Raw genomic sequence first — 24,753 nt, 5'->3', positions numbered from 1 at the left:
AGTTCAGGTCTGATTCACTTCATATTCAATAGGTTCAGGTCTGATTCACTTCATACTGAAGTGATTGAGTTCTGAGACATTTTAATCTAAAAGATTAAGGCCTGATTCACTTAATGTGCAAGTGAATCCGGTCTGATTCACATCATATTCAATAGGTTTAGGTTTCATTCACTTCATGTTCAAATGATTTAGGTCTAATTCAATTAATATTCAATAGGTTCAGGTCTGATTTAATTCATGATCAAATAATTCAGGTCTGATTCACTTCATATTTAGGAGGTTATTGTCTGATTCACTTCATATTCAAGTGATTCATAGGTTTATTTAACTTCATATTAAAGTGATTCAGCTCTGGTTCACTTCATGTTCAAGTGATTTATTGCTGATTCACTTCTTGTTCAAGTGATTCAGAACTGATTTACTTCATATTCAAGTGATTGAGGTCTGATTCACTTGATATTCAAGTAATTCAAATCCGGTTCACTTCATGTTCAAGTGATTAAGGGCTGATTCACTTGATATTCAAGTGATTCAGATCTGATTCACTAACATTCAAGTGATTCAGGTCTGATTATCTTCATAAACTGCTTGTCATTGGCAAATGCTCATTTTTTCATGCTCACTAGCGTCACCTAGCGACAGAATTGCGAACCAAACTGCTTATCATTATGATGTCCACGATCTTCCGAATAACTTTGCCGAATACTTGAATTTTCTATCTCATCAGGATCGCGAGGTAAAGCTAGTTAAAAATGCTCATTTTTCTATGCTCGCTAGCGTCTCCTAGCGGCAGAATTGCGAGCCGAATTGCTTGTCATTATGATGTCCACGACTTTCCGAACAACTTTGCTGAAGTCTGTGCCTTCGCATATTATCAGGACCACGAGATAAAGCAGCACAATTTTATGTGTTTTCAGGTGATGCTAAACAGAAAAAGGTGATGCAATATTCAACTGAATGTTGGTATACTTTTTTCAGTGAGTCCGTACTTATGACGGGTAGTGTATACTTATACGGGATTCAGTCAAATTTCTTTTTCAGAAATTTCCAATTTTTATCTTTTTGCTTATGTGAATTATCATTTCTCAAAGAATTTGGTAAAGTTGTTATATGTACCTAATATACACCAAAAACTCTATAAGAATATTTCATTAAAATCCCTTCTTAAGGCGAAACTGGACCCATTTCCTCATTTTTTTAAAAATAACGAAGCAACATTTTCATAATCGGTTTTCGTACCTCCTGATTTTTTTTCGTGGTGGAAAATGTTTTTCGTTTTTGCAGAAACCATTTTTGAACAAAATTTCACAAAAAAATGGTTTCTGCAAAAATGGAAAACATTTTCCACCTCAAAATAATTAGAAGATACCTTGATCCATACTCTACATGTGTAAGAAAATCGATTTTGAAAATATTGCTTCATTATTTAATAAAAAATCAAAAACCGAAAAAATGAGAAAATGCTTCCAGTTTCGCCTTAAGGGGAAAATTTCAAAATTTAATTTTGCATTTTGAATGTCAAATTCACTAGTTGTAAGAGTTTATACGCGTTATTCGTGTTTAGAAGAGCAAAATTAAGTGCATAAGGAAACTGTTCTTTTTAACCGATGCTTAATTGTATACTGATCAATTTCGCTCTAAAGTGGCAACTTCAATTTTCTGATTTTTGAAGTAATTTAACTAGAAGTTTAAATTTGTTGAACAAAATTCTGCCACATGGTTTCATGGAGATCCACTAGGTACTGATTTTCCAGAAATTCTTTTGGCAATTTTAGAATTGCCACTAATTTGATTCGCAAAATTTGTTTTAAAGTGATCAATTTGACCCCAGATTACGGTAATCAAAAAAAAAAATATTCAAGATTGTTGAAAATGGTCACTTTTGAACAAAAGTGACATTAGACACCTCAAAATAGGAACTTTACAGTGACTGATTCAAAAATAGTGATCGAATCACTAAAAGCCGACTTGCTATCAGGTCTATCAGATCTGTGTTTATCAGAAATTTAAGAGAACGGTCAATGGCATTTCCACAAAAAAAAACCTTTTTTTAGAAGTTTTTGAGAAATTAACCCGAAAGTTCTGCACCAATCGTGCAAGAAACTCCACTCAGTATGTTTCCCAATGCAGTCAAAGTTGGCTAAGTATTCTTCAGATATTTCTTTACACTACCTACACCACCAACTTTGGAAAATCTTTTCAAAATTTTGCCTGAAATTTCTGCAGAGATCTGCCATGATATTCCCCGCTTTTTCAGTGAGAAACTATTCTAAATAGAAAGCTTTCTTGGTTAAAAGTTCACAGATGCCCAAAATCCGTTCCCACTAGATTTGTTTGCCTTCCGCTGGATCAAAATATAAGTTATTTCACCATAAAAGTAATAAAAATAGAATCAAAATCATTAACAGCTTAAATTGACTTCGCAAAAGCAGATTTTACAACACTGTACGAAAAGAGTCATAAGTATTTGACTTCACTACGTTTCGGCTGACTAGATGGCCTTCTTCGAGAGTTATATTTGTTAATATTATAAAAGCATTTTCTTATGCTGAACAATGTGAATACAGACAGTTCAAATACTGCTTTTATGTTAGTATTTGTTAAACAAAGTCTCAAAGTATAAAAATAATATTAATATATACAAGTGAAACTACGAGACCTTCACGCATTAAAATGAATAAACCGTAACTGAAACGATCAAATTTGAACGTTTTTTTGCCAATCCAAACAACGCAAATATCGAAAAATAACCATAAAACAAAACAAAACTTGGAAATGTTGAAACAATAGATGACAATGAGATAGATGTAGTCTGTACAACAGTGAACGATGAGTAGAATCAACAAGATCGTAAAGGATGGTACTGGTGTCTACTGATGAAAAATACTATGCGGAAAAAAGAGCAAAAAACCAAACGAAACCCAAACGAAAAACCAAGAGCAACAATATAACGAGAGAGTGAGTAAGAAACAGACTGAGCGAGAAAAAATATGAGAGAGAGAGAGAGAGTGTGGGGCACTCGCGTCTCCAAGGTACAATATGTAAGGGAGGGTCAGCACTAGCCGAATCAAGCAACAATATACCTTTGACGGAGGGGATCGGTTGTGGCGGCGCTGTTGGCACTACTGTCGGCCGACGGTCCCGGGCTCGATACGGACGCACTCTTCACGTGACCTTTGCCACTGCCCGCTCCGGCCGAGCTGCCGCGGGTGAATTCCGGAATCGGACCAATGAAGCTGTGTTGTTGTTGGATGTTTGTTGATGTTTTTTTTGTGGTTGTTTCGTGGTGTTGAGTTAATTGGTGTTAGTGTGATGGTTGTTCGGTTGATTTTGATGGCAGATGTGTCGAATTTTTCGGTTTGTTGGGCGTGGCAAAGTTCGTGAATCAGAGCGACGTCGACATTCGAGGGGCGGTTCGAATCGGAGGGGGTGATGGTTTTACGCGGGTCAGATGGTTTTTGGTGTTTTTATATGGGAAGAAATTAGGTTATTTGTTTTGTTTCATGAGAAAAAGAGATAAAAGGGGAGAGAAAAAAGAGAAAATCGTTTGGAGAAATTTGGGCGTCATTAGTATACATCGTAGTTCGTGGTGGTTAACAAATTATTCTTCACTAAATGCAAATAAAAAAATGGGTAACATTAGGCAACTTGGGCGGGCAAATGTTAAGACGAACGGAATGCTATTAGACCTAAGTGTTCTTTAGCACAAAGTATGGGTCATTCCATGCCTAATCGATCTATTACATATTACCAACTATTCAAATATTAGTTCAACAATCAGCTTTAAAACTTAGAAAGATTCTTTAAAACATAAGCAATCAGTTGATTCACGAAGTACTTTTGATTTATCTAATAATTTATTAAAGGCTCAAGTGTCATCGAGCGTAACGGAGCCGAAACAAAACACTGTAAAAATATTATTCTTGTGTTTATTTTCACGATTTTTGTTTCTCCGTTGATTTTTATCGTAATTCTGGCAATTTATGATTAGTTAAGATACAGAACAATGTTTAAACACTGTTAAGATAACAAAATTATTATCTTGGTTTTCACTATGTTGGTTTCCACCGCATTTCTATCGATTTCCGCTACATCCATTGATTTAATAAACCAATACAAATGTGGTTGAACTGATTTATAAAAATCCAGCTTGTGACTATTGTCGATTTGGCTTGGAATGAACCCAGCGTTAGTCTAAAACTTCCTCAATAAGTAATGGGGAGGGTGGATAACAACAGTAGTAGAAGATGAATCGAAGATGGACGACACACGATGGGAGAGCTACTCTTTGTACAGCGCTATGTTGGTATGTAACGAAGATTCAACGAAATAAAAGAACACTCATTCTAATTATTTTACCAAATTAATGATACCCTGAGACATTTTAAAAATCAATCAGAAGACCATAATCTCACGGATCATAACTTCAAGTTAAAGTTGAATTGAAATTCTATTCTATTTCCAAAAAGATATCAAAACGCTACTGGTAAAGAAAAGCTAGATGAGAGTAAACCTGACGGGAAATCACGCAAAATGCAAAACGAGTTTGTGAATTTATAAAACCAAACTGAAAAAGACCCGAACGTGTCGAATTTATCAATTGAAACAGGAAAAAAACGTAAATTTTCCCTAGCAAAAAAATGTGAGCGCAATGAGTAGTAGTAATAGTAGTAACTGTTATCGGTGGTAACGCTGCTGGAATGTTTGTGGTGGCTGATCGGTATGAGCAGAGAATTCTAGAGAGCTAAATCAGGTACATAATGCGCGAAACGAAAACAAAACTCAACAGTTGTAGTGGCGGTAGTAGCAATACGTACGTGGAATCTGTGGTGGCGTTTGTCTTTTCTGTCGAGGACGTCTTCTCGTACAGTGTGGTGGACCGCCTCGGCATCATGCCGCCGGCACTGGGACCGACCGTTCGGTTGCCATTGCTGGGGTCAAACTTGCCCGCGGCCGTACTGGTGGTACGCGGTTTCGCCGGGCTGGAGATCGATGCTGCGGGTGGTGGGAAGAGAAAGTGAAACGTTAGTTGAAGTTATTTATTTACTTATTTATTCATTTATTGCCTGTTAAAATATGCCAGATTTTCACCTCTTGAACGCTCTGAAACCTCCTGGAACACCCCTAAAAACTCTTGAAACTCCTTGGAACGCTCCTGAAATCCACAGGCTTACCCCTAAAAGGTCCCTGAAACCCATTGGAACGCTTCTAACTCTTTCAAGCAAAGCGAACGGCAAAGGCCACTGCATTTTTTTAGAACGCCCCTAAACCCCCTTGAAACCCCCTGAAACACCTCTGGAACGCTTGTAAAGCCCCTGGACCGCCCTGGAACAACTCTGCAACTTATTGAAAACCCCTGGAACGCCCCTGAAACATCCTTGAACGCCACTAAAACTCTTGGAACACTCCTGATCCGTTTGAAAACCTATAGAACCTCCCTGGAATCCATTGAAACACCCCTATAACGCCGCAGAATTTGTCAGAATTATTCTTGATATTTATATAAGATAGAAATCCCAATAATGATTCTGAGAAATTCTGGGGCGTTACAAGGGTGTTCTAATGGATTCCAGGGAGGTTCTAGAGGGTTTCTTCCAAAATTTCTGTTTTCATGATTTTACGAGATTTCTGTAGAAATTCTTCAAGAGATTTTTTTCAGTGAACTTTCCAGGACTTTTTTTCGTAATTCGTCCATTTATTTATTTATTTATTTATTCTCAATCAGTATGATTGAGAATGAATTGAATGATTTCAGAGTTCCTCTCCGGAAATTTGTCGAGATGTTATAGTTTTTTTTTATACGGGATCGCCCGTAGCAACATTTTTACCTTTTTGCATGTGTATACCGTGACAGACAAAGGTGTTCTACGCTCGAGGAATTCATTTTCATTTATTTAGTATTACATCAAATTCAAGATAAAACTGAATCAAAAATATTTCTCAATCAGGCTTATTCTGCGCGGCGTGTGAGGTGAGACAGATGGTTTCGTTTCACGTGACGTGAGACGACTAATGTAAATCAAATGGGGCGAGTCGACTTTTATCACCTCATTCGACTCGTCTCACCTCACACGCTGCGCAGAATAAGCCTGAATAATACACGGTTCGTGGCTGCCGTTTTCCACCATCGGTCACGCCCGATGCTCGCCAAGTCAAGCTCCACCTGATCCACCCATCGTGCTCTCTGCGCTCAACGCCTACTTGTGCCAACCGAATCTGTCGCGAACACCAACTTTGCAGGGTTGATGTCCGGCATTCTGGCAGCATGCCCTGCCCATCGTATCCTTCCGGCTTTGGCCGCCTTCTTGATGCTGGGTTCGCCGTAAAGTGTAGCGAGCTCATGGTTCATCCTTCTCCGCCACCACCGTTCTCCTGCACACCGCCGAAGATCGTTCTTAGCACGCTTCGCTCGAAAACTCCGAGTGCTTGCAGGTCCTCCTCGAACATGGTCTATGTCTTGTGTCCGTAAAGGACCACCGGTCTTTTAAGCTTTTTGAACATAGTGCATTTGATGCGTGGGTGAATCTTTTTAGACCGCAGCTTCTTCAGGAGCCCGTAGTAGGCCCGACTTCCGCTGATGATGAGCCTTCGAATTTCACGACTAACGTTGTTGTCAGCCGTCAGTAAGGATCCTAGGTAGACGAATTCCTTCATCACCTCGAAAGTATCCTCGTCTATCGTTACATTACTACCCAGACGGTTCGTGTTCGGTTCTGCCTACCAGCATGTACTTTGTTTTTGAGGCATTCACCACCAGTCCGACCTTTGCTGCTTCGTGTTTCAGTCGGGTATACAAGCTTTGCCAGCGTTCCAAATGTTCTGGCGATAATGTCCATGTCGTTCGCAAAGCACACAAATTGACCGGATTTTGTGAAAATAGTTCCCCGGCTGTTGTGCCCTGCTCGTCGCATCACACCTTCCAGAGCGATGTTGAAGAGTAGGCATGAGAGTCCACCTTGTCGCAGTCCTCGGCGAGATTCGATTGAACTGGATAGTTCACCCGAAACCCTTACGCAGTTTTGCACACCGACCCTCATTACTTCAATCAGTCTAGTGAGCTTCCCAGGAAAGCCGTTTTCGTCTATGATTCTCCATAGCTCTGCGCAGTCGACAGTATGCCCCTTTGATGTCGATGAACAGATGATGCGTTGGGACCTGGTATTCAAGGCATTTCTGGGGGGATTTGCCGTACGGTGAAGATCTGGTCCGTTGTCGACCGGCCGTCGATGAAGCCAGCTGGATAACTCCCACGAACTCATTCGTTTTAGGTGACAGACGACGGAAGATGATCTGGGATAGTACTTTGTGATCGCTTTGAAATTCTCACATCCCTAATGGTCGTTTTTCTTGTGAATGGGGCAGATTGGCTGTTCGGCTTCCCAGATCCTGACTATCAGCCGGTGCAGACAGGTGGCCAACTTTTTTGGACACATCTTGATGAGTTCCCGAGGAAGTCGATGAAATTTCCATTACAAAATGTTCCTTAACCGACCGGGAATCGAACCTGGCACCATAGCAGCTGCGGCTATATGAGCCCTGATTTCTTCAGCGAGTGTTCACACCGACTTCGTACGGGTACAGCAGAAAGAGTCGAGCTAAACAGATTCAATTAGGGAGGAACGTAAGGAGATTTTCCGCGCAGTCAGGATCGCTTCCAAGCTGAAGATTGCACTAAGCAAGGAAAATTGCTACAAGGAACTTTGTTTATTAGCTGATGCCAATCTTTGGGGTCACCGCGTCGTTATGGCAAAGATCAATGTTAAACGATGCAAGCTGCAATGTTCTCTGACATGTTGAGGGTAATGTGGAAGGTCTCTTTCACAAGTAGAAGAATATATTATAGTAGCAAATGCACTTTCCGCGGTCTGCTTGATATTACCAATGTGGCATTGAAGACTGCAATCCTGACATTTCCGGGCATGTTCAGGACAGTGCAGTACTGCAGAAATGTATAGACGATACTTCCCAAATTCAGAGGCTGATGTTGCTACCAAAACAGGGTAACCACCAAGAGACGCAGTATCCTATCGGTCGATATGCCTGAAAAGGATCGAACTAGTGAAATACACGGGAAGCGAGAGCGAATAGTCAAATCGGCAGTTCGGGTTTCGGATAGGAATGTCAGCAGAGGATGCAATTCTTGTCATGACAAGTGCGGAAAAGGTGTAAAAACAGACGAAAGGAGTAATCAGCATTGCTGGGAGGCCACTGCCGCAGCTCTGCACAGTATGCGGGTTCTCGACAACCTGTGCAAGGTGCTAGAGAGCCATTGGTCTTGTGCCTGATCTACGTGACTGATCTGGGTCAAAGGTCGATCATAGTCACAGCGAGAGTGTCACAGGCTTCATACTGGGTTTTCATCAATTTTCAATTTGATTCAGAACCTGAGCTCTCCGCCATTACAAGTTTTAGGGTCGTTGAATAGGTAAAAAGTGAGGCCACTGACCATGAAAAATGCACGCTTGTGATACACAGCGTGAACGTAGTGCCGAGGGTTAAGACTGGAGCTGCCTGAGGAGTCATTTATCGGTTTCGTGAGCTAGTGATGATCAGCAACTGCAAAGCAGTTCAAACCCAGTTTACATCGATTCGGACATGCAGGCAGAGTCTTCACTTTGTCCAACTTGCCTGAACAGTGGGGAGACTAGGGCACGTGGTGTGCGTTTGTCAATGGCTCAGGGAAGTGCGTATCCAGATGATGGTAATTTCGGCCCCGATAGCATTGTAGCTAGAATGTGCTATATGGAATGCGGTCAACAGAGCGATCACGCAGTTCATGTCGTCACTGACTGCTGCGAAAATGGCGTGATGATCATGGCCAGTGATCGGAGTAGGCCTGGTACATAGCAGGAGACTTGTCCGAGAGGACAATATGTGGAGTTGCGAGCCAACATGGTCCACTGGCCTGCTTACTCTTACCGCAAATTTGACGTTTGAGCGGTGTCGGCAAAATTCGTGTGAGAGTAAGCAGGCCAGCATAAATTCGTGCAGTGGACCATAGGCTGTCCTGGTCTCCAGCCTTGTGAATAAGGCTTTGGATCGCCAGTATTCGAGCAGTATTTTGAAATGATTCTTATCAGGCGCCAAAATTTTCCTTCACTCACGCGAGTAATGATCTATCACACAGCGATATTATCCGGATAAAGCAGCCTGTGATATTTTCCTTGCACCCATGAATGATTAAAAAGGCTCTCACTCCGGTTCCTTTGTGGGATACAGGTATGCTCTCTCCAACTAGCGCTCACTCACAAATCGTTTGCTTTCGCAGGAGAAAATGTTTGCTCGGTCTGCACCAATCCACGTTTTCACCCGGTTGACGTCTGAGCGGTGCCGTGTTAGCTAGATGGCCTGAAGCAAGTACACGTTATGTAAACACTGTACCACTAAACGTCAAATAATTGATCTCGTGCATCGATGGAGATGTTCTGTGACTCGCAGACGGAGTGAAAAAATTGGATACTTTGTTGTTTATCCGTGAGTTGCCCATGGAGAGAAAGAAAATTATCGTGAGCGCTGGAGTGAGAGACTTTTATTTTTCATTCCATGCAGTGAGAAATCATGATCGCGGAGGGGGATAAATCCGGGGAATTTGATCACGTGAGTGAAAAATTGGATGCCTGATTCTTATGATTACAAGAGATTCGCGGTTTTCGCGAGTGTGTTGTGGATTGACATCTAAGCCGAAAGAGAGATGGATTTGTGAAAAAGAGAGCGTTCATGGGAGTATTCTATTCCGCAGAATTGTTACTTGTTTTGTGGCTTAGTTGGTTAAAGCGCCTGTCTAGCGAATACGGAATCGCGGGATCGAAACGCATCAGAACACAATATCTTTACAAATTCAGCAACATTCTGTGTGTTCTAATTACAAGTTTTCCAGTAGGTTGACGGGTATTGGAGCGCTACTGAGAAAAACCAGTTACTACAATCTAGATTTCAAAAAATGAGTTCCAGGACACTTTTGACAACCTTGAATATTGAAAAATTAAGCAATGCTAGAAATTTAGAAAACATGGTTGAATATGTCATATTTTTCAGTGTATTTCGCTCCTTGGAAGACTAGATGACTAGGATTTACTCATATGTATTTTGAATTGGCACATGAGATTTTGAGATGCCCATGTTGCCTATTTGGTTGTGTAACGATAGCTTTTATAGTGAAAACCTAGGATGTGAAAACAACTAATGTTACGGCGGTAGATTTGAAGAATTGAGTCCAAACAGTTTGGATGACACAGAATGTACCAAAAATAGGGTCTGGGACCTATTTTGGGCACTTGCTGCTATAGCTCAGTCAATTTTAAACCGATTGATTTGATTTTCGAGACACGATCAGATTCGTACAGCATCTATTCATGTTCAAAAATTAATGTAAATAGATATGAAATTGACTGAGTTATAGCAGCAAGTGTCCAAAATAGGTCCTCCTGCCCAAATGGTACCAGACCCTATATAACAAAGTATATTGTTTTTCAAAAACATCACTTAAGAGGGAAACAAAACATCATCGTTTGGCCTCGCTTCCAGCGTGAAGTTAGTTCCAAATTAGATTTGTTGGACCCTGCGATTATAACCCTCGATAACGAAGCTGAGGTTGATGCTGCGATCGAACTCCTGACAACGACAGTAATGGAAGCCGAAGCTGTCCCGAAACGAATATACCAAGTTACTGAGATCCCGGAAAGTACTCGAAGATTGATCGCGCTGCGGAACAAACGCCGGCGGCAATGGTACAGAAGGAGAGATCCAATATACCATGACATAGTGCTTTCGCTGAACCGTAGAATTAGAGAGGAATGTGACAAAGCGAACTACAACAGATTCAAGGAAACGCTTCGAACACTGAACGGCGATCGTGAAACACTGTGGAAAATCACAAAAGCGCTGCGGAAATCGACAAAGTGTAGCCCACCCTTGCGTCATGACGACAAGATGATTGCTTCACCGCTAGAAAAAGCTCAACTTCTGGCAACAAGCTTCGCTCGCGCACACACGAATCAGATGGCAGACGATCCGGACACTGTTACAGCGGTGAATGAATCAATCGTGCACATCGACCAGGCGAACTTATCAGGAGACCACCCGTGGCTGATTCGTCCGAAGGAAGTTATCCAGTGTATTCGTAGGCTCAAATTCAAAAAGTCTCCTGGAGAGGATAAAATACGAAACTGCGTGCTCAAGAAGCTGCCTCGGAAAGCTCACGTCTTTCTCGCCAAAATCCTTACTGCCTGCATCCGGCTCGGATACTTCCCGTCCAGGTGGAAACACCAGCTTGCCCGACTAGTCCGAGATATAAGAACCAACTTCTCACGGGGTAAGTCCTCCGGAATGATACTATTAGATGTCGAGAAAGCATACGATTCAGTTTGGCAGGATGCAATCCTGCACAAGATGCTAGTAGTAAACTTTCCACTGTACATTTTGGAGATTATCCGCTCCTTTTTGTCAAACCGCTCCTACCAAGTGTCTGTCAATGGGTATGCGTCAGAACGACACGAAGTACCCTATGGTGTCCCGCAAGGTGCTGTACTCAGTCCCACGCTCTACAACATCTTCACCGCTGACCTGGTGATGCTAGATGATGTTCAGTATTACCTATTCGCTGACGATACTGGATACGTTGCATCAGATTCTGATCCGGCTATTGTGGTGACCAAACTACAAGCGGCCCAAAACGCCATCGAGAGGTACCAGAGAAGAATGGAAGATTTAAACAAACGCTGAGAAGTCGTCACCTGGAAACGAAGTCCTCGAAAACTATGTACCCCAAAATGAGATTTCTGTGTGCGGACGCCAATTGCCATGGTCGGATGACGTAGGATATCTGGACTTAACATTGGATCGGAAGCTAACATTTGCCGTGCACGTGAAGAACACTTTGAGTAAATGCAACAAACTCACGAGAATGCTGTACCCGCTGATCAATCGCCGATCACATCTAGACAAAAAATCGAAGTTGTTACTGTACAAGACTGTATTTAAACCAGTAATGACTTAAGGGTTTCCCGCGTGGTATCACTGCGCAGCTACTCACAGGAAGAAGCTTCAGGTGAAGCAGAATCGAATTTTGAAGATGATGATGAATCTAGATCCTTTCCACCCAACCGCAGATGTCCATTGCACTACGAAGATGGAACAAATCAACGACTGGTTCCAGTGAGTGCTTCCAAAGTTTTGGATGGGATGCATCACATCAGCAAATCCGTTGCTGCAAAATTTACCACATAGTCTGTGATATAAGGTTTAAGTAAACTGTTTCCTCCAACTATCCCAATACCTTTAACGCAATTATAAAGGTTTTTTTTAACTTTTTCCTTCCCCCTGATTAAATTCATGTAATTGTTCCTTAATCCGCACATGCTGCAATATTAGAATTATATAGCTGTTGAAAGGTAGTCCATAGCTCAGCTCATGAAAACAATTTGTACACTCTTATCCTTGAACTAATACTGAGAAAATAAAAATGAAATGAAAAAAAAGCAGTTTTCTCGCTGAAATCTCAACCAATGTTAATAAACATTTATCACTGCACTGTGGCCACCATTTGGGTAACAGTAAAATAATTTTCAATAACGGTTTTGTGACTTGGAGGAAAAAAAACTGCTTTTGAAAAATTGATGATTACTGATGACTGAATAATGGCTATTTGAGCCTTAAACATGATTAATCCAATTGATTATGTGTAATCAGTGCTGAAAATTTCATTTCGTCATATCTAAATTCAACAACCTACAGGTCATTTTGGAAGCTGAACCTGAGAATATGATATATGAAAAACTTGTGCGGCTAGACCAGTTCTGCAAGAAAGTCACGGAAAAATCGCTATTTTTCGAATATTTAAGGTAAATGTCACGGACTACCTTTGAAAAATGCCAAATGATATTCACCGTGAATATCATTTGCATTTTTCGAATGTAGTCTGTAATAGTAACATAGGACTGCAATATTAAAAAAAAAACTTTTGGAATAGTTCGAATTCAAAGGGGTCATAGTTAGACAAGTGAAGCTGTAGTTCACAGCAAAAATAACTGCTGCAACGGCTGTAGATGTCATGGTATAAGCTCCAGAATAGTTTGGATGACCCTGAATTTCTCAAAAGTATATTGTAATATCTATTAGTCTTTACTTACGTCCAAAAATCACAGATGCAACGTTACTCTGTATAGCGGATATGATTACTCAAGTAGCATAGTTTAGTCAAAGGTTCTTAGATTTTTCATACTTGAAACCATGATTTATGGCGGTTCTTAACCTTCACATACTCGCCCCCCGACAACTCATTTTGAAAATGCTGGCATTTCATCAATTTTCATCCGATTTTTTTGAAGTCGCCCTTAATCGATCATAAATTGGTCCAAGTTTATTACATTCAAGTGGTCATGTAATATCCGGAACCATTCCGGAGATATTCTGGATTGTACTGGGGTCAGGGAGGATGCCGAAATTGCTAAAAATGATTATCCGTGGTTCCGCTTTTCGGTCTAGAATAAGATTCGGAATGGTTCGAACAATTCCTATGGGTAAAAAATTAAAGTTGGATACGTGATGTAACAGTTTATAGCGAAAGCAACTGCTGTAACAGATGTAGATGCCAAGGACTAAACAATTTGAACCCTGAATAGCATAACATAACATGCATACTTGCACCAATCTTGAATGAGTACAATTTGAACCCTCGATGCCCCAAAAGTATATGGTAATATCTATTAGTCTTCAAGTAGATTCATTATGGATTATTATGAAACGTTATTTTGTGTATAGAATACAACTACTGTTATGTGTGTAGATTTGAAGTTCCCAAAAAAAAAATGTTTGAATAGTTCGTACAATTACAAGGGGGTCATAGATTATAGGGTAATTGTTCCCATCGTTGTGGTAGTACCTAATGTTGCGGTAATGGCAATTGAGCACTTTTCCGACTGAAATGTTACCGAAGGGTATTTTTAATAGATGTATGGTGCCTAAATTATGAGATTGCACACCATTTGTTTGCTTAATATTTGCCCAAAAACCTATTTAAAAAATATTTTCCTTAATGTGTTTGCTGTGTTCTTATTGTTGCGGTAGTGTTCCTAATGTTGCGATATCCCATATGATTTCAATGAGATACCGCAACAATAGGAACAAATACCGCAACATTACACACTTATTTCTGAATTGCCTGTTCGGTACTTTTTTGACGAGATTATAACAGCAGTACGATCTCGGTAGTTTCGGTAATCGATTTTACTGAGGCTCAGTAAAACAACTGTCAAAATCGTATGGAAAAGGTAAACAATGCATTTTTGCTGAACGAGTTCGGTGCTCAGCAGTTTTAATCTCGTCAAAAAATTACCGAACTCGGTAATCAAAATTAAGTGTGTAGGAACACAATGTTCTTTCAGATAAAAACGAATAAAATACTCATAACAACAAAAAAGTGGCAATATTTCGTTATTTTCCCGTAGATTAAGGATGGATTTTATTATTTTCAATTCAATCCATGTTAAAAGTTTGCTTGGGGCGATACAATTGTGGTTTAAACATGAACCCAGTGCTTAACTCCTCCATGATCTGATCAATTACCCTATCTAATGTTCAATTTCATCGCATAAATAACAACAACAAATGATGCTACGGCTGTAGATGGCATGGCTTATACTCCAAGACAGTTTACGAGACCCTGAATGACCCAAAAGAATATAACAACAACTTTTAGTCTTCTAGCAGCCCGCATAAACGATAACCATAAGATGTGCTTAACCACTCCATTCGGGATACAATTCGAACAGTATGTGGTATTGTTGAACCGTCTGCGTTACGGTCTGTGTATGGTGTTGGTTTATTAGGGAGGTCCAGTAGCCATAAAGGATTATGCAGCGTTTGTTTCTTTGTATAGCGAGCATGTCTAATGTTACGAGTATAGACCTAAAGTTCTGAACTCCAAGTCAATTAGGATAACATGCCTCTTAACTACTTTTAATACAGATTCCAGCAGATTATGCAATGCCATTAATTAGTACTAAATCTAACAAATTTACTCCTATAGATTTGGAAAACTGAATTTTAGGACAGTTTGGAGCACGTTTAAATGTCCCAAGCTATGAAATACTGTTTCATGTTTAAAAAGACGACTATTAAATAAATACGTATGAACGCAGCATTTAACGCTACTCAAACCTAACTTATATATATTTTTTTTTCTAAATAGAGTAATAGAGTAATAGCTTTGCCGAAGACTGAGTTCACATTATGATGCCTCTGGTCTCGAAGAGTTAATAAACCGGTACAATGTGCTGGATACAGCTTTTTATGAACTAAACCGTGATGGAAAACTCATGGATTTTTTTTGGGGTTTCAGAGAAAATTCGAGGTTATAGAGAACAATAAATGCAAAGCTGAACGAACATACAATGATACTTACAGTTATCCGCCGATGTGATCGGTTTGGTTATGCTCGACGCCGGCCTCTGGTTTTGTGCGACTAGTCTGGCCGTGTTCTCCTTGATGGTGGCTGAGTCTATGGTGTTCTGTCGCTTGAAATTACTGCTACTGCATTAGAAACAAAGGAAAGAATCCACATTAAAAAATGATTAGCGACTTACCGAAAAGCATATGGGCGATGGAAATACAATACGTTACAAGACCAGAGTGATATATTTCATTACTATCATTTATATAGTAGATGTATAGTAAGTTGTAAAATTGTACAATCTGGTTGTTGGAAACAACCATAGAAAACAATTGAAATTGTTCCAATTTTGAACTATTGTTTACCATATGTCATATGATATCTACCATACGTCATATGGTAATTTGAGTATTGTATCCCTATTGATCTTTTTTTTTATCAGGGCTAGTCCCGCCCTCCCGCTACTTACACTGATGTCCGTTCCGAGGTGCCACTGCTGGCCCCTGAGCTGTGATTATTACTGAGGGCGGTGTTGTTGACCGCTGCGGCACCGGCTCCGCTGGCCGCCGATGCACCGCCGGCCGCCGCCGAGTTGGCACCGGTGGCACTGCTGCCACCGCCACCGCCTCCGCCGCCGCCGCCACCACCGCCGGCTGCTGCTGCCGCTGCGGCCACCGCCGCCGTCGGTCCGACACCTGTAATGAAGCGTTGGAAGATCTCTAAATTTTCCCCGATAATACTGTCAAGCCCGGAGCAGCGTTTGGGAGGAGGGGTTAGTAACCAGGGGTCAAATTTTACACATTTTCCCGTTTTTTTTATCGGCGGCGACTTCTGCCGCCTGCGGGGGATGGGGATTTTGGGGGCCTGGGATACGGTTAGCAGGGAGCAGATAGAATAACTCCGAAATCGAAGCGCAGCACGGGTGGGTGGAAGCTGATAAAAACTTGGAGCCGACTTACTGATACCTGGTAAAGTAACTCCGCACATCAGGTCAATTGATTAATAGATGAAAATTTGAGGGAGAAAATTAAGTCCGCGAAGAAAGTATTGATAACGGAGAACGAATATGCTGAAACAGTAATCAACTTTTCTTTTTCAACAGATTTTGAGGTTTTCATCAGTTTCCGGCCCACCGTGCGTTGTTACAGCACAACCGGGAAGTTCTACACGACCGGCACAGCACCGATCCCAAACTTCCGGTTTGCTTTGAGCGTTTGGTGTTTGCACCTGTATTTTTGCAGGTTTTCTCCGGTTTTTCGCTAGTTGCCGATAAAACTCGAGAGGTGATTAGTAAATAGAGGGTTCAGTGTTAGCCACTACGTATGTGTATATGTATGTAGGTTTGTACTCGTCTACCGCTACGTCATCCCATTTGTATTGTGAGTGTGTGTACTGCTGATGATGATGGTAAGCTAATCCAAATCGCGCGCCTAAATGGAAGTGTTTTCTACAGTACAGCAGGGGAATCGGTAGCATCGGAAGCTTCGTACTCTATCCGCCGGCGCTGCCTAGGATGTACTTACGTAAGGTTTCACCGCCACTCGAGGCCCTTCGGCCCGGTTTGGTGCTCGAAGCCGATATACTTCGGTGCACGCCTCGATGGGTGGGACTTTGCACTTGGGAGCTGCCGGTGGCGGCACCCTCGTTGCCGGCGATATTACGTAGCGACAGAGACGATCCGGACCGGGAGCCGTCGGACTCCGGCTGTTGGCGATGTTGTTGTTGGTACGGAGAGAAAAGAAATTGGATTAGTTTCGAACGATTAGGGCAGATGATCCCAGGTGCAGAACAGAAAAGAAAACGAAGTCAAACCAACAAAAGTATAAGCCTATTTGTAAGCGACTATAAACTGAATTAACTCTTTTGGCTGTTGAACGGTTGGACGCTGGGTTGCATAACTTACACGTGAGAAGTTCAATAGCTTTTAAAAAAAAGCGAATGACCCAAATTCATTAAAACATGCTTTCGAAAGTTTTGAACGAACATGAAATCAAAAACTCACATGTATAGATTATGTCATATTAATACTGAATTAAATCGCAATAAGTTTTAACATCATAACTTGTAATACTTTATAATATAATGATTAATACTTCATATTATTATGCCTCTTCTCATAGCATAAAAGTAATAATTCACGTTGTAAATTCGTACATATGCATATATCTCGCGCTTAGTATCATACAGGCGTATCTACAATGATCGATTTCTCTTTATCGATTGTCTCTTTGGTTAATAACTTGGACGGCAAATAATTTTCGGTTGTTTTTGTTGATGTAGATGCTAGCCCTAGTCGTCCTTTATCCAAATACACCGAGAGATCATCCGAATATTGAACGTATATCCCGTAATAATCCGAAGAGAAAATCGATGAAGAGAAATCGATCATTGTAGATACGCCCGTATGATACTAAGCGCGAGATATACACTCGGGTCAAAGTATGATATACGTACATACTGCGATTGGAAATGTATGATTTTGGTAAGAACATTCCGAATGTTTTCAGAACATCCTGATGCTCGGAGAAGTATGCTATTAACCCGATATAAATTTCAATGGGATTTCTAATGGGTATTCTATGGAATGAATAAAGTCGTACAGGTACATATAAAAACTCATATAAGAGTCTGTTATACGTTCATAAATATATAATGCGATTTGTAATGTATTTCGGTTGGGTTGGGAACTGCTGGTGTGATTACCAATAGTAATTTTGTTACGATATCTAACAGGAATTCTTCTGAGAATTCTCCCAAGGATTCCTCTGGGAACTCTCCCAGGGATTCCTCTGGGAACTCTCCCAGGGATTCCTCTGGGAACTCTCCTGGAGATTCCTCTAGGAACTCTCACAGGGATTCCTCTGGGAATTCTCCCAGGGGTTCCTCTGGGAATTCTCCCAGGCATTCCTCTGGGAACTCTCCCAGGGATTCCTCTGAGAACTTCCCAGGGATTCCTCTGGGAACTCTCCCAGGGATTCCTCTGGGAACTCTCCCAGGGATTCCTCTGGGAACTCTCCCAGGGATTCCTCTGGGAACTCTCCCAGGGATTCCTCTGGGAACTCTCCCAGGGATTCCTCTGGGAACTCTCCCAGGGATTCCTCTGGGAACTCTCCCAGGGATTCCTCTGGGAACTCTCCCAGGGATTCCTCTGGGAACTCTCCCAGGGATTCCTCTGGGAACTCTCCCAGGGATTCCTCTGGGAACCCTCCCAGGGATTCCTCTGGGAACTCTCCCAGGGATTCCTCTGGGAACTCTCCCAGGGATTCCTCTGGGAACTCTCCCAGGGATTCCTCTGGGAACTCTCCCAGGGATTCCTCTGGGAACGCTCCCAGGGATTCCTCTGGCAATTCTCCCAGGGATTCCTCTGGGAATTCTCCCAGGTATTCCTCTGGGAATTCTCCCAGGTATTCCTCTGGGAACTCTCCCAGGGATTCCTCTGCGAATTATCCCAGGGATTCCTCTGCGAATTATCCCAGGGATTCCTCTGGAAATTCTCCCAGGAATTCCTCTGGCAATTATCCCAGGGATTCCTCTGACAATTCTCCCAGGGATTCCTCCGCGAACTCTCCCAGGGATTCCTCTGGGAACTCTCCCAGGGATTCCTCTGGGAACTCTCCCAGGCATTCCTCTGGGAACTCTCCCGGGGGATTCCTCTGGGAACTCTCCCCGGGGATTCCTCTGGGAACTCTCCCATGGAATCCTCAGGGATTCCTCTGGGAACTCTCCCAGGGATTCCTCTGGGAACTCTCCCAGGGATTCCTCTGGGAACTCTCCCAGGGATTCCTCTGGGAACTCTCCCAGGGATTCCTCTGGGAACTCTCCCAGGGATTCCTCTGGGAACTCTCCCAGGGATTCCTCTGGGAACTCTCCCAGGGATTCCTCTGGGAACTCTCCCAGGGATTCCTCTGGGAACTCTCCCAGGGATTCCTCTGGGAACTCTCCCAGGGATTCCTCTGGGAACTCTCCCAGGGATTCCTCTGGGAACTCTCCCAGGGATTCCTCTGGGAACTCTCCCAGGGATTCCTCTGGGAACTCTCCCAGGGATTCCTCTGGGAACTCTCCCAGGGATTCCTCTGGGAACTCTCCCAGGGATTCCTCTGGGAACTCTCCCAGGGATTCCTCTGGGAACTCTCCCAGGGATTCCTCTGGGAACTCTCCCAGGGATTCCTCTGGGAACTCTCCCAGGGATTCCTCTGGGAACTCTCCCAGGGATTCCTCTGGGAACTCTCCCAGGGATTCCTCTGGGAACTCTCCCAGGGATTCCTCTGGGAACTCTCCCAGGGATTCCTCTGGGAACTCTCCTAGGGATTCCTCTGGGAACTCTCCCAGGGATTCCTCTGGGAACTCTCCCAGGGATTCCTCTGGGAACTCTCCCAGGGATTCCTCTGGGAACTCTCCCAGGGATTCCTCTGGGAACTCTCCCAGGGATTCCTCTGGGAACTCTCCCAGGGATTCCTCTGGGAACTCTCCCAGGGATTCCTCTGGGAACTCTCCCAGGGATTCCTCTGGGAACTCTCCCAGGGATTCCTCTGGGAACTCTCCCAGGGATTCCTCTGGGAACTCTCCCAGGGATTCCTCTGGGAACTCTCCCAGGGATTCCTCTGGGAACTCTCCCAGGGATTCCTCTGGGAACTCTCCCAGGGATTCCTCTGGGAACTCTCCCAGGGATTCCTCTGGGAACTCTCCCAGGGATTCCTCTGGGAACTCTCCCAGGGATTCCTCTGGGAACTCTCCCAGGGATTCCTCTGGGAACTCTCCCAGGGATTCCTCTGGGAACTCTCCCAGGGATTCCTCTGGGAACTCTCCCAGGGATTCCTCTGCGAACTCTCCCAGGGATTCCTCTGGGAACTCTCCCAGGGATTCCTCTGGGAACTCTCCCAGGGATTCCTCTGGGAACTCTCCCAGGGATTCCTCTGGGAACTCTCCCAGGGATTCCTCTGGGAACTCTCCCAGGGATTCCTCTGGGAACTCTCCCAGGGATTCCTCTGGGAACTCTCCCAGGGATTCCTCTGGGAACTCTCCCAGGGATTCCTCTAAGAACTCTCCCAGGGATTCCTCTGGGAATTCTCCCAGGGATTTCTCTGGGAACTCTCCCAGGGATTTCTCTTTGAACTCTCCCAGGGATTTCTCTGGAAACTCTCCCAGGGATTCCTCTGGGAACTCTCCCAGGGATTCCTCTGGGAACTCTCCCAGGGATTCCTGTGCGAACTCTCTCAGGGATTCCTCTGGGAACTCTCCCAGGGATTCTTCTGGGAGCTCTCCCAGGGATTCCTCTGGGAACTCTCGCAGCGATTCCTCTGGGAACTCTCTCAGGGAATCCTCTGGGAACTCTCCCAGGGATTCCTCTGGGAACTCTCCCAAGGATTCCTCTGCGAATTATCCTAGAGATTTCTCTGGAAATTCTCCCAGGAATTCCTCCGGGAATTTTCCCAGGGATTCCTCTAACAATTTTCCCAGGGATTCCTCTGGCAATTCTCCCAGGGATTCCTCTGGGAACTCTCCCAGGTATTCCTCTGGGAACTCTCCCAGGGATTCCTCTGGGAACTATCCCAGGAATTCCTCAGGGAATTCTCCCAGGGATTCCTCTGGGAACTCTCACAGGGATTCCTCTGGGAATTCTCACAGGGATTCTCATGGAAATCCCCCAGAGATTTCTCTGGGAATTCCCCCAGGGATTCCTCTGGGAATTCCGGCAGGGATTACTCTAGGAATACCTCCCGGGATTCCTCTGGAAATTCTTCCAGGGATTTCTCTGATAATTATCCCAGAGATTCCTCAGGGAATTATCTCAGAGATTCCTCGGGGAATTATCCCAGAGATTCCTCGGGGAATTATCCCAGAGATTCCTCGGGGAATTCTCCCAGAGATTCATCTGGGAATTCCCCCAGAGATTCATCTGGGAATTCTCCCAGAGATTCCTCCGGGAATGCTCCCAGGAATTCCTGTGCAAATTCCTCCATGTTTTTCTCCTGGAATTGCGAGATTACTCTAGAAATTCCTCCCCGGGATTCGTCTGCAAATTCTCCCAGGGATTTCTGTATACATAGATTCTCCCAGGGATTTCTCTGATAATTCTTCCAGAGATTCCCTTGGAATTTCTCCCAAGAATTCCTCAGGGAATTCTCCCAGAGATTCCGAAAGATTTCCCTCAGGCATTTCTCTGGGAATCACCTCAGGGATTCCTCTGGGAATTCCCCAGGGATTTCTCTGGGAACCCTCCCAGGGATTCCTCTGGGAATTCCTCTAGGGATTCTTCTGGGAATTTCCCCAGCGATTCCTCTGGGAATTTCCCCAGAGAATCTTCTAGGTTTACACTCGAAATTCATCTAGGAATTTCCACAGGAGATACCTTCATGGGATTCCTCCGTGAATTTTCCCTGGAACTCTTCTGGAAATTACTCCACGGCTTGCCCTGGGAATGTCCAAATGATTCCTCTGGGAATACTCGCAGGGATTCCTCCGGAAATCCCCCCCTCCCCCTTTGGGATTTCTACCAAGGTTCCCTCTGAGAATTGCCCCGAGGTTCCTCCATGAACTACACATGGCATTGGGTTCCACCAGGAGGGGGAGTCCTCGAAGAATTTCTCCAGAAATTTCCCTAGGAACTGCTCTAGAAATTCTTCCGTGTCTTTAGTAATAGCTGTTGACGTGTTGAGCTGTTGTGTCACCGAATTAATTCCCGCCGAATATATCCGTGATTTTCTCAAGTATAGTGGCGAAACAATTGCTGGAATCGCGTTCCGTTTGTGAGGTAGCTCCTATTCCGACTAATTCCCAATAAATAATTTCGCAATCTGCAATCTACCGTCTGCAAGATGACTGAGAAAAGTTCTACAATTGGCGAAGAATTGGTTCTGTGCAAAAAGTGTTCAGTTGTCATATACACTGAACTTGGACTAGTGTGTGCTGGACCGTGTGCAAAAGCCTATCATGTATCATGTGCTTGTGTTAGAAAGGAGGATCTTCGGGCGCAATCACGAGGTTTCATGTGGATGTGTGGCGACTGCTCGCACGCATTTATTGAATGGAAGCAGTCTTATCATAAATCCGAAACGCCGAATGATACAACTCTTCACACCGAGATAGCCGAGTTGAAATCTCAAGTATCTCTCATCGCGGACACCCTACAGCGTTTTATCCCGAACGAATCGTTTTCGCCGAATATGTCTGTGCATCATTCCACTCCTGTTGTTCCTGCTTCAATAAAACGTAAACCAACTGATGACAATGCCAATGCTACTGACCATGACCAGCCTGAGTTAAATGAGTGTTTGTATGCCGAATCAAACGATCATTCTTTTTCGTTGCTGTTATCGAATATCGACAATGCCACCACCGAAAGCGATATCGAAAGGTTGGTGTGTCGATGTCTAGGCGCATCAACTGGAGACTGTAAAAGAATTGTAAAACTAGTATCGAGTCGAACGGACTGCAGGCTTTTGGACTACATTTCTTTTCAAGTTGTCCTGAAATGGGAATATAAAGATCCTGCCCTGCGCGTGTCAACATGGCCTGATGGAATCAAATTTAGAGAGTTTCGTCATCGGCAGAGAAACGTTTGGAAACCGTGAATAATTTGTGTCATGTGATGTTGTACTTATATGTTGATTTAATTTGGTTATTGAATGTAATATTGAATTTGTTTGAATGTTGTAAATACCGATTATAATGTTGTGTTTTTTAGATTTAAGTATTAACTAGATATTAAGTAATTTAGTCTGTACAACTTCATTGTTGAAGACGTTGGAAGAAATAAATAAATAAATAAATAAATAAATAAATTCCTGAAGAGATTCCTCTAGGAGCTGACTTTGAAATTCTCTCAAAGATTTTAGTGGCATTTTTTAAGGAATCCCTCAAGTAGCTCCTCCTGATTTTTTTCTTAGAATTTCCAGCAGGATTCAAGGAATTTCTTCTGTACTTGAGAAATTACACTAGAAGTTCTTTATATAGTTTACTAGAAACTCTACAAATTTCTACACAGTTTTTTTTTCTAGCCAATTGCTGCATGGATTTTTCAATAAAATTTTTCAGAGAATTCTCTAAGGATTCTCTTAGTTTTTTTTCACAATTTATCTAGGAAGTGGCAATTTCCCAAGGAACTTCACAGGTAATTTCATTAGGAAGTTCTCTGGGATATTCTCAAGGGTTTCTTGTAAGGATCACTCTTGGGGTTTCTGTGGAAATTCCTGTCAGTGATCTTATGGGCGTTTCTCCAAAAACTCCTGAAGAATTTTTCCAGGATTTCCTCTGGAAGTTTTTTCATGGATTTCATTCGTAATTTCTCCGCGAATTTCTCTGGGAGTTTTTGCAAGGATTTCTACAAAAAAAAAACTAAATATTAAACTGATAAACCCTCCAGAAATTATTGCAGAAACCACTTTTGGGATTCTCCTGGATTATCTTTTGGAAATGCCTTCAAGGATTAATCTAATAATTCATTCATGGATTTTTCTAGGAACTTTTCTAGGAATTTCTGCAAGAGTCACACTAGGGGTTTTATCAGAGGTTCATATGGGAACTCCTCTAGCGATTATTCCGAAAACCCTTCACGAGTTCCGCTAAGAATTCCTTGCAGGCTTCCTCCTGGAATTCATCCAGAGATTTCTCTGACAATTACGAATATTGCCCTAGAGATTCCGTGTTTATCCGAGATTGTTCTGGGATTCCTAAACGAAATTCTCCAGAAAATTTTCCTGAGACCTCTTTGGGAATTCATCGTTGAATTTCTTCAGGTATTCCACAAGAACATCCTCTCTGATTATATCTTGGAGTTCCTATCGAGATTCGTCTTGGAAATCCTCCAAGGTTTCGTTTTGAAATTCCTCTAAGAAGTCATTAAGAAATTTCTTTATGATTTTTCCAGGAAATCATAAGGAATTCCGGCAATGGTGCTACTGGTAATTCTCACAGAGTTTTTAAAGAATTTTTTCGTTAGATTTCTCTTTAAGTTACTCCTACAACTAGGATACTACTAATAGATTCTCTAGGGAATCCTCTATGTATTTTTTGAGGAATCCATGTAGATGTTTTCTGTAAAAGTTCCAAGTATTGAATTTGATTTCTCCAAAAATCCAAGGCATCTGATATCAAATATTCAAACTTTTAAATGCAAATTATTAACAACCGTTCAACAGCAACGCCAAAATGTAACCCAAACGTATAAATTTAATTCTAATTTCAAATAATCTCTACCGACTAACTACGTACAAATCGGTGCAAATCAGCGTTTCGAAGCACTAATGTGATGGTCTCTGGTTCAAAACGAATACAAATGACGATTCGATGATAATGGGCGAATATGATAACTCAATTATTTGGTTTGGGTTCGTTCCAAAAGCGCGGCTCAGAAACTGGAATCAAAA

At 42.6% G+C, this 24,753-nt stretch overlaps 1 protein-coding gene across 15 annotated transcripts in view; it reads right to left on the bottom strand.

Annotated features, from left to right (window-relative positions):
• Positions 1-24,753, bottom strand: part of LOC109422342 (MAP/microtubule affinity-regulating kinase 3) — a 117,326-nt gene that overhangs the window by 65,817 nt on the left and 26,756 nt on the right. For 11 of the 15 annotated variants that reach the window (XM_062860339.1, XM_062860341.1, XM_062860340.1 and 8 more), the window contains exons 6-10: positions 16,912-17,092; positions 15,858-16,107; positions 15,401-15,528; positions 4,818-4,995; positions 3,084-3,236 (exon numbers count right to left, since the gene is read on the bottom strand). In XM_062860339.1, coding sequence (XP_062716323.1) covers positions 3,084-3,236; positions 4,818-4,995; positions 15,401-15,528; positions 15,858-16,107; positions 16,912-17,092 — 890 coding nt within the window. The remainder of the gene's footprint in view (positions 1-3,083; positions 3,237-4,817; positions 4,996-15,400; positions 15,529-15,857; positions 16,108-16,911; positions 17,093-24,753) is intronic. The other 4 variants (XM_062860348.1, XM_029852346.2, XM_062860344.1 and 1 more) reach the window with 3 other exon arrangements.

The sequence above is a fragment of the Aedes albopictus genome, chromosome 3, assembly GCF_035046485.1.
Source record: "Aedes albopictus strain Foshan chromosome 3, AalbF5, whole genome shotgun sequence".
Taxonomy (NCBI): Eukaryota; Metazoa; Arthropoda; class Insecta; order Diptera; family Culicidae; genus Aedes; species Aedes albopictus.
Note: the sequence above shows the minus strand (reverse complement) of the source record. Positions and strands in the feature narration are given on the sequence as shown.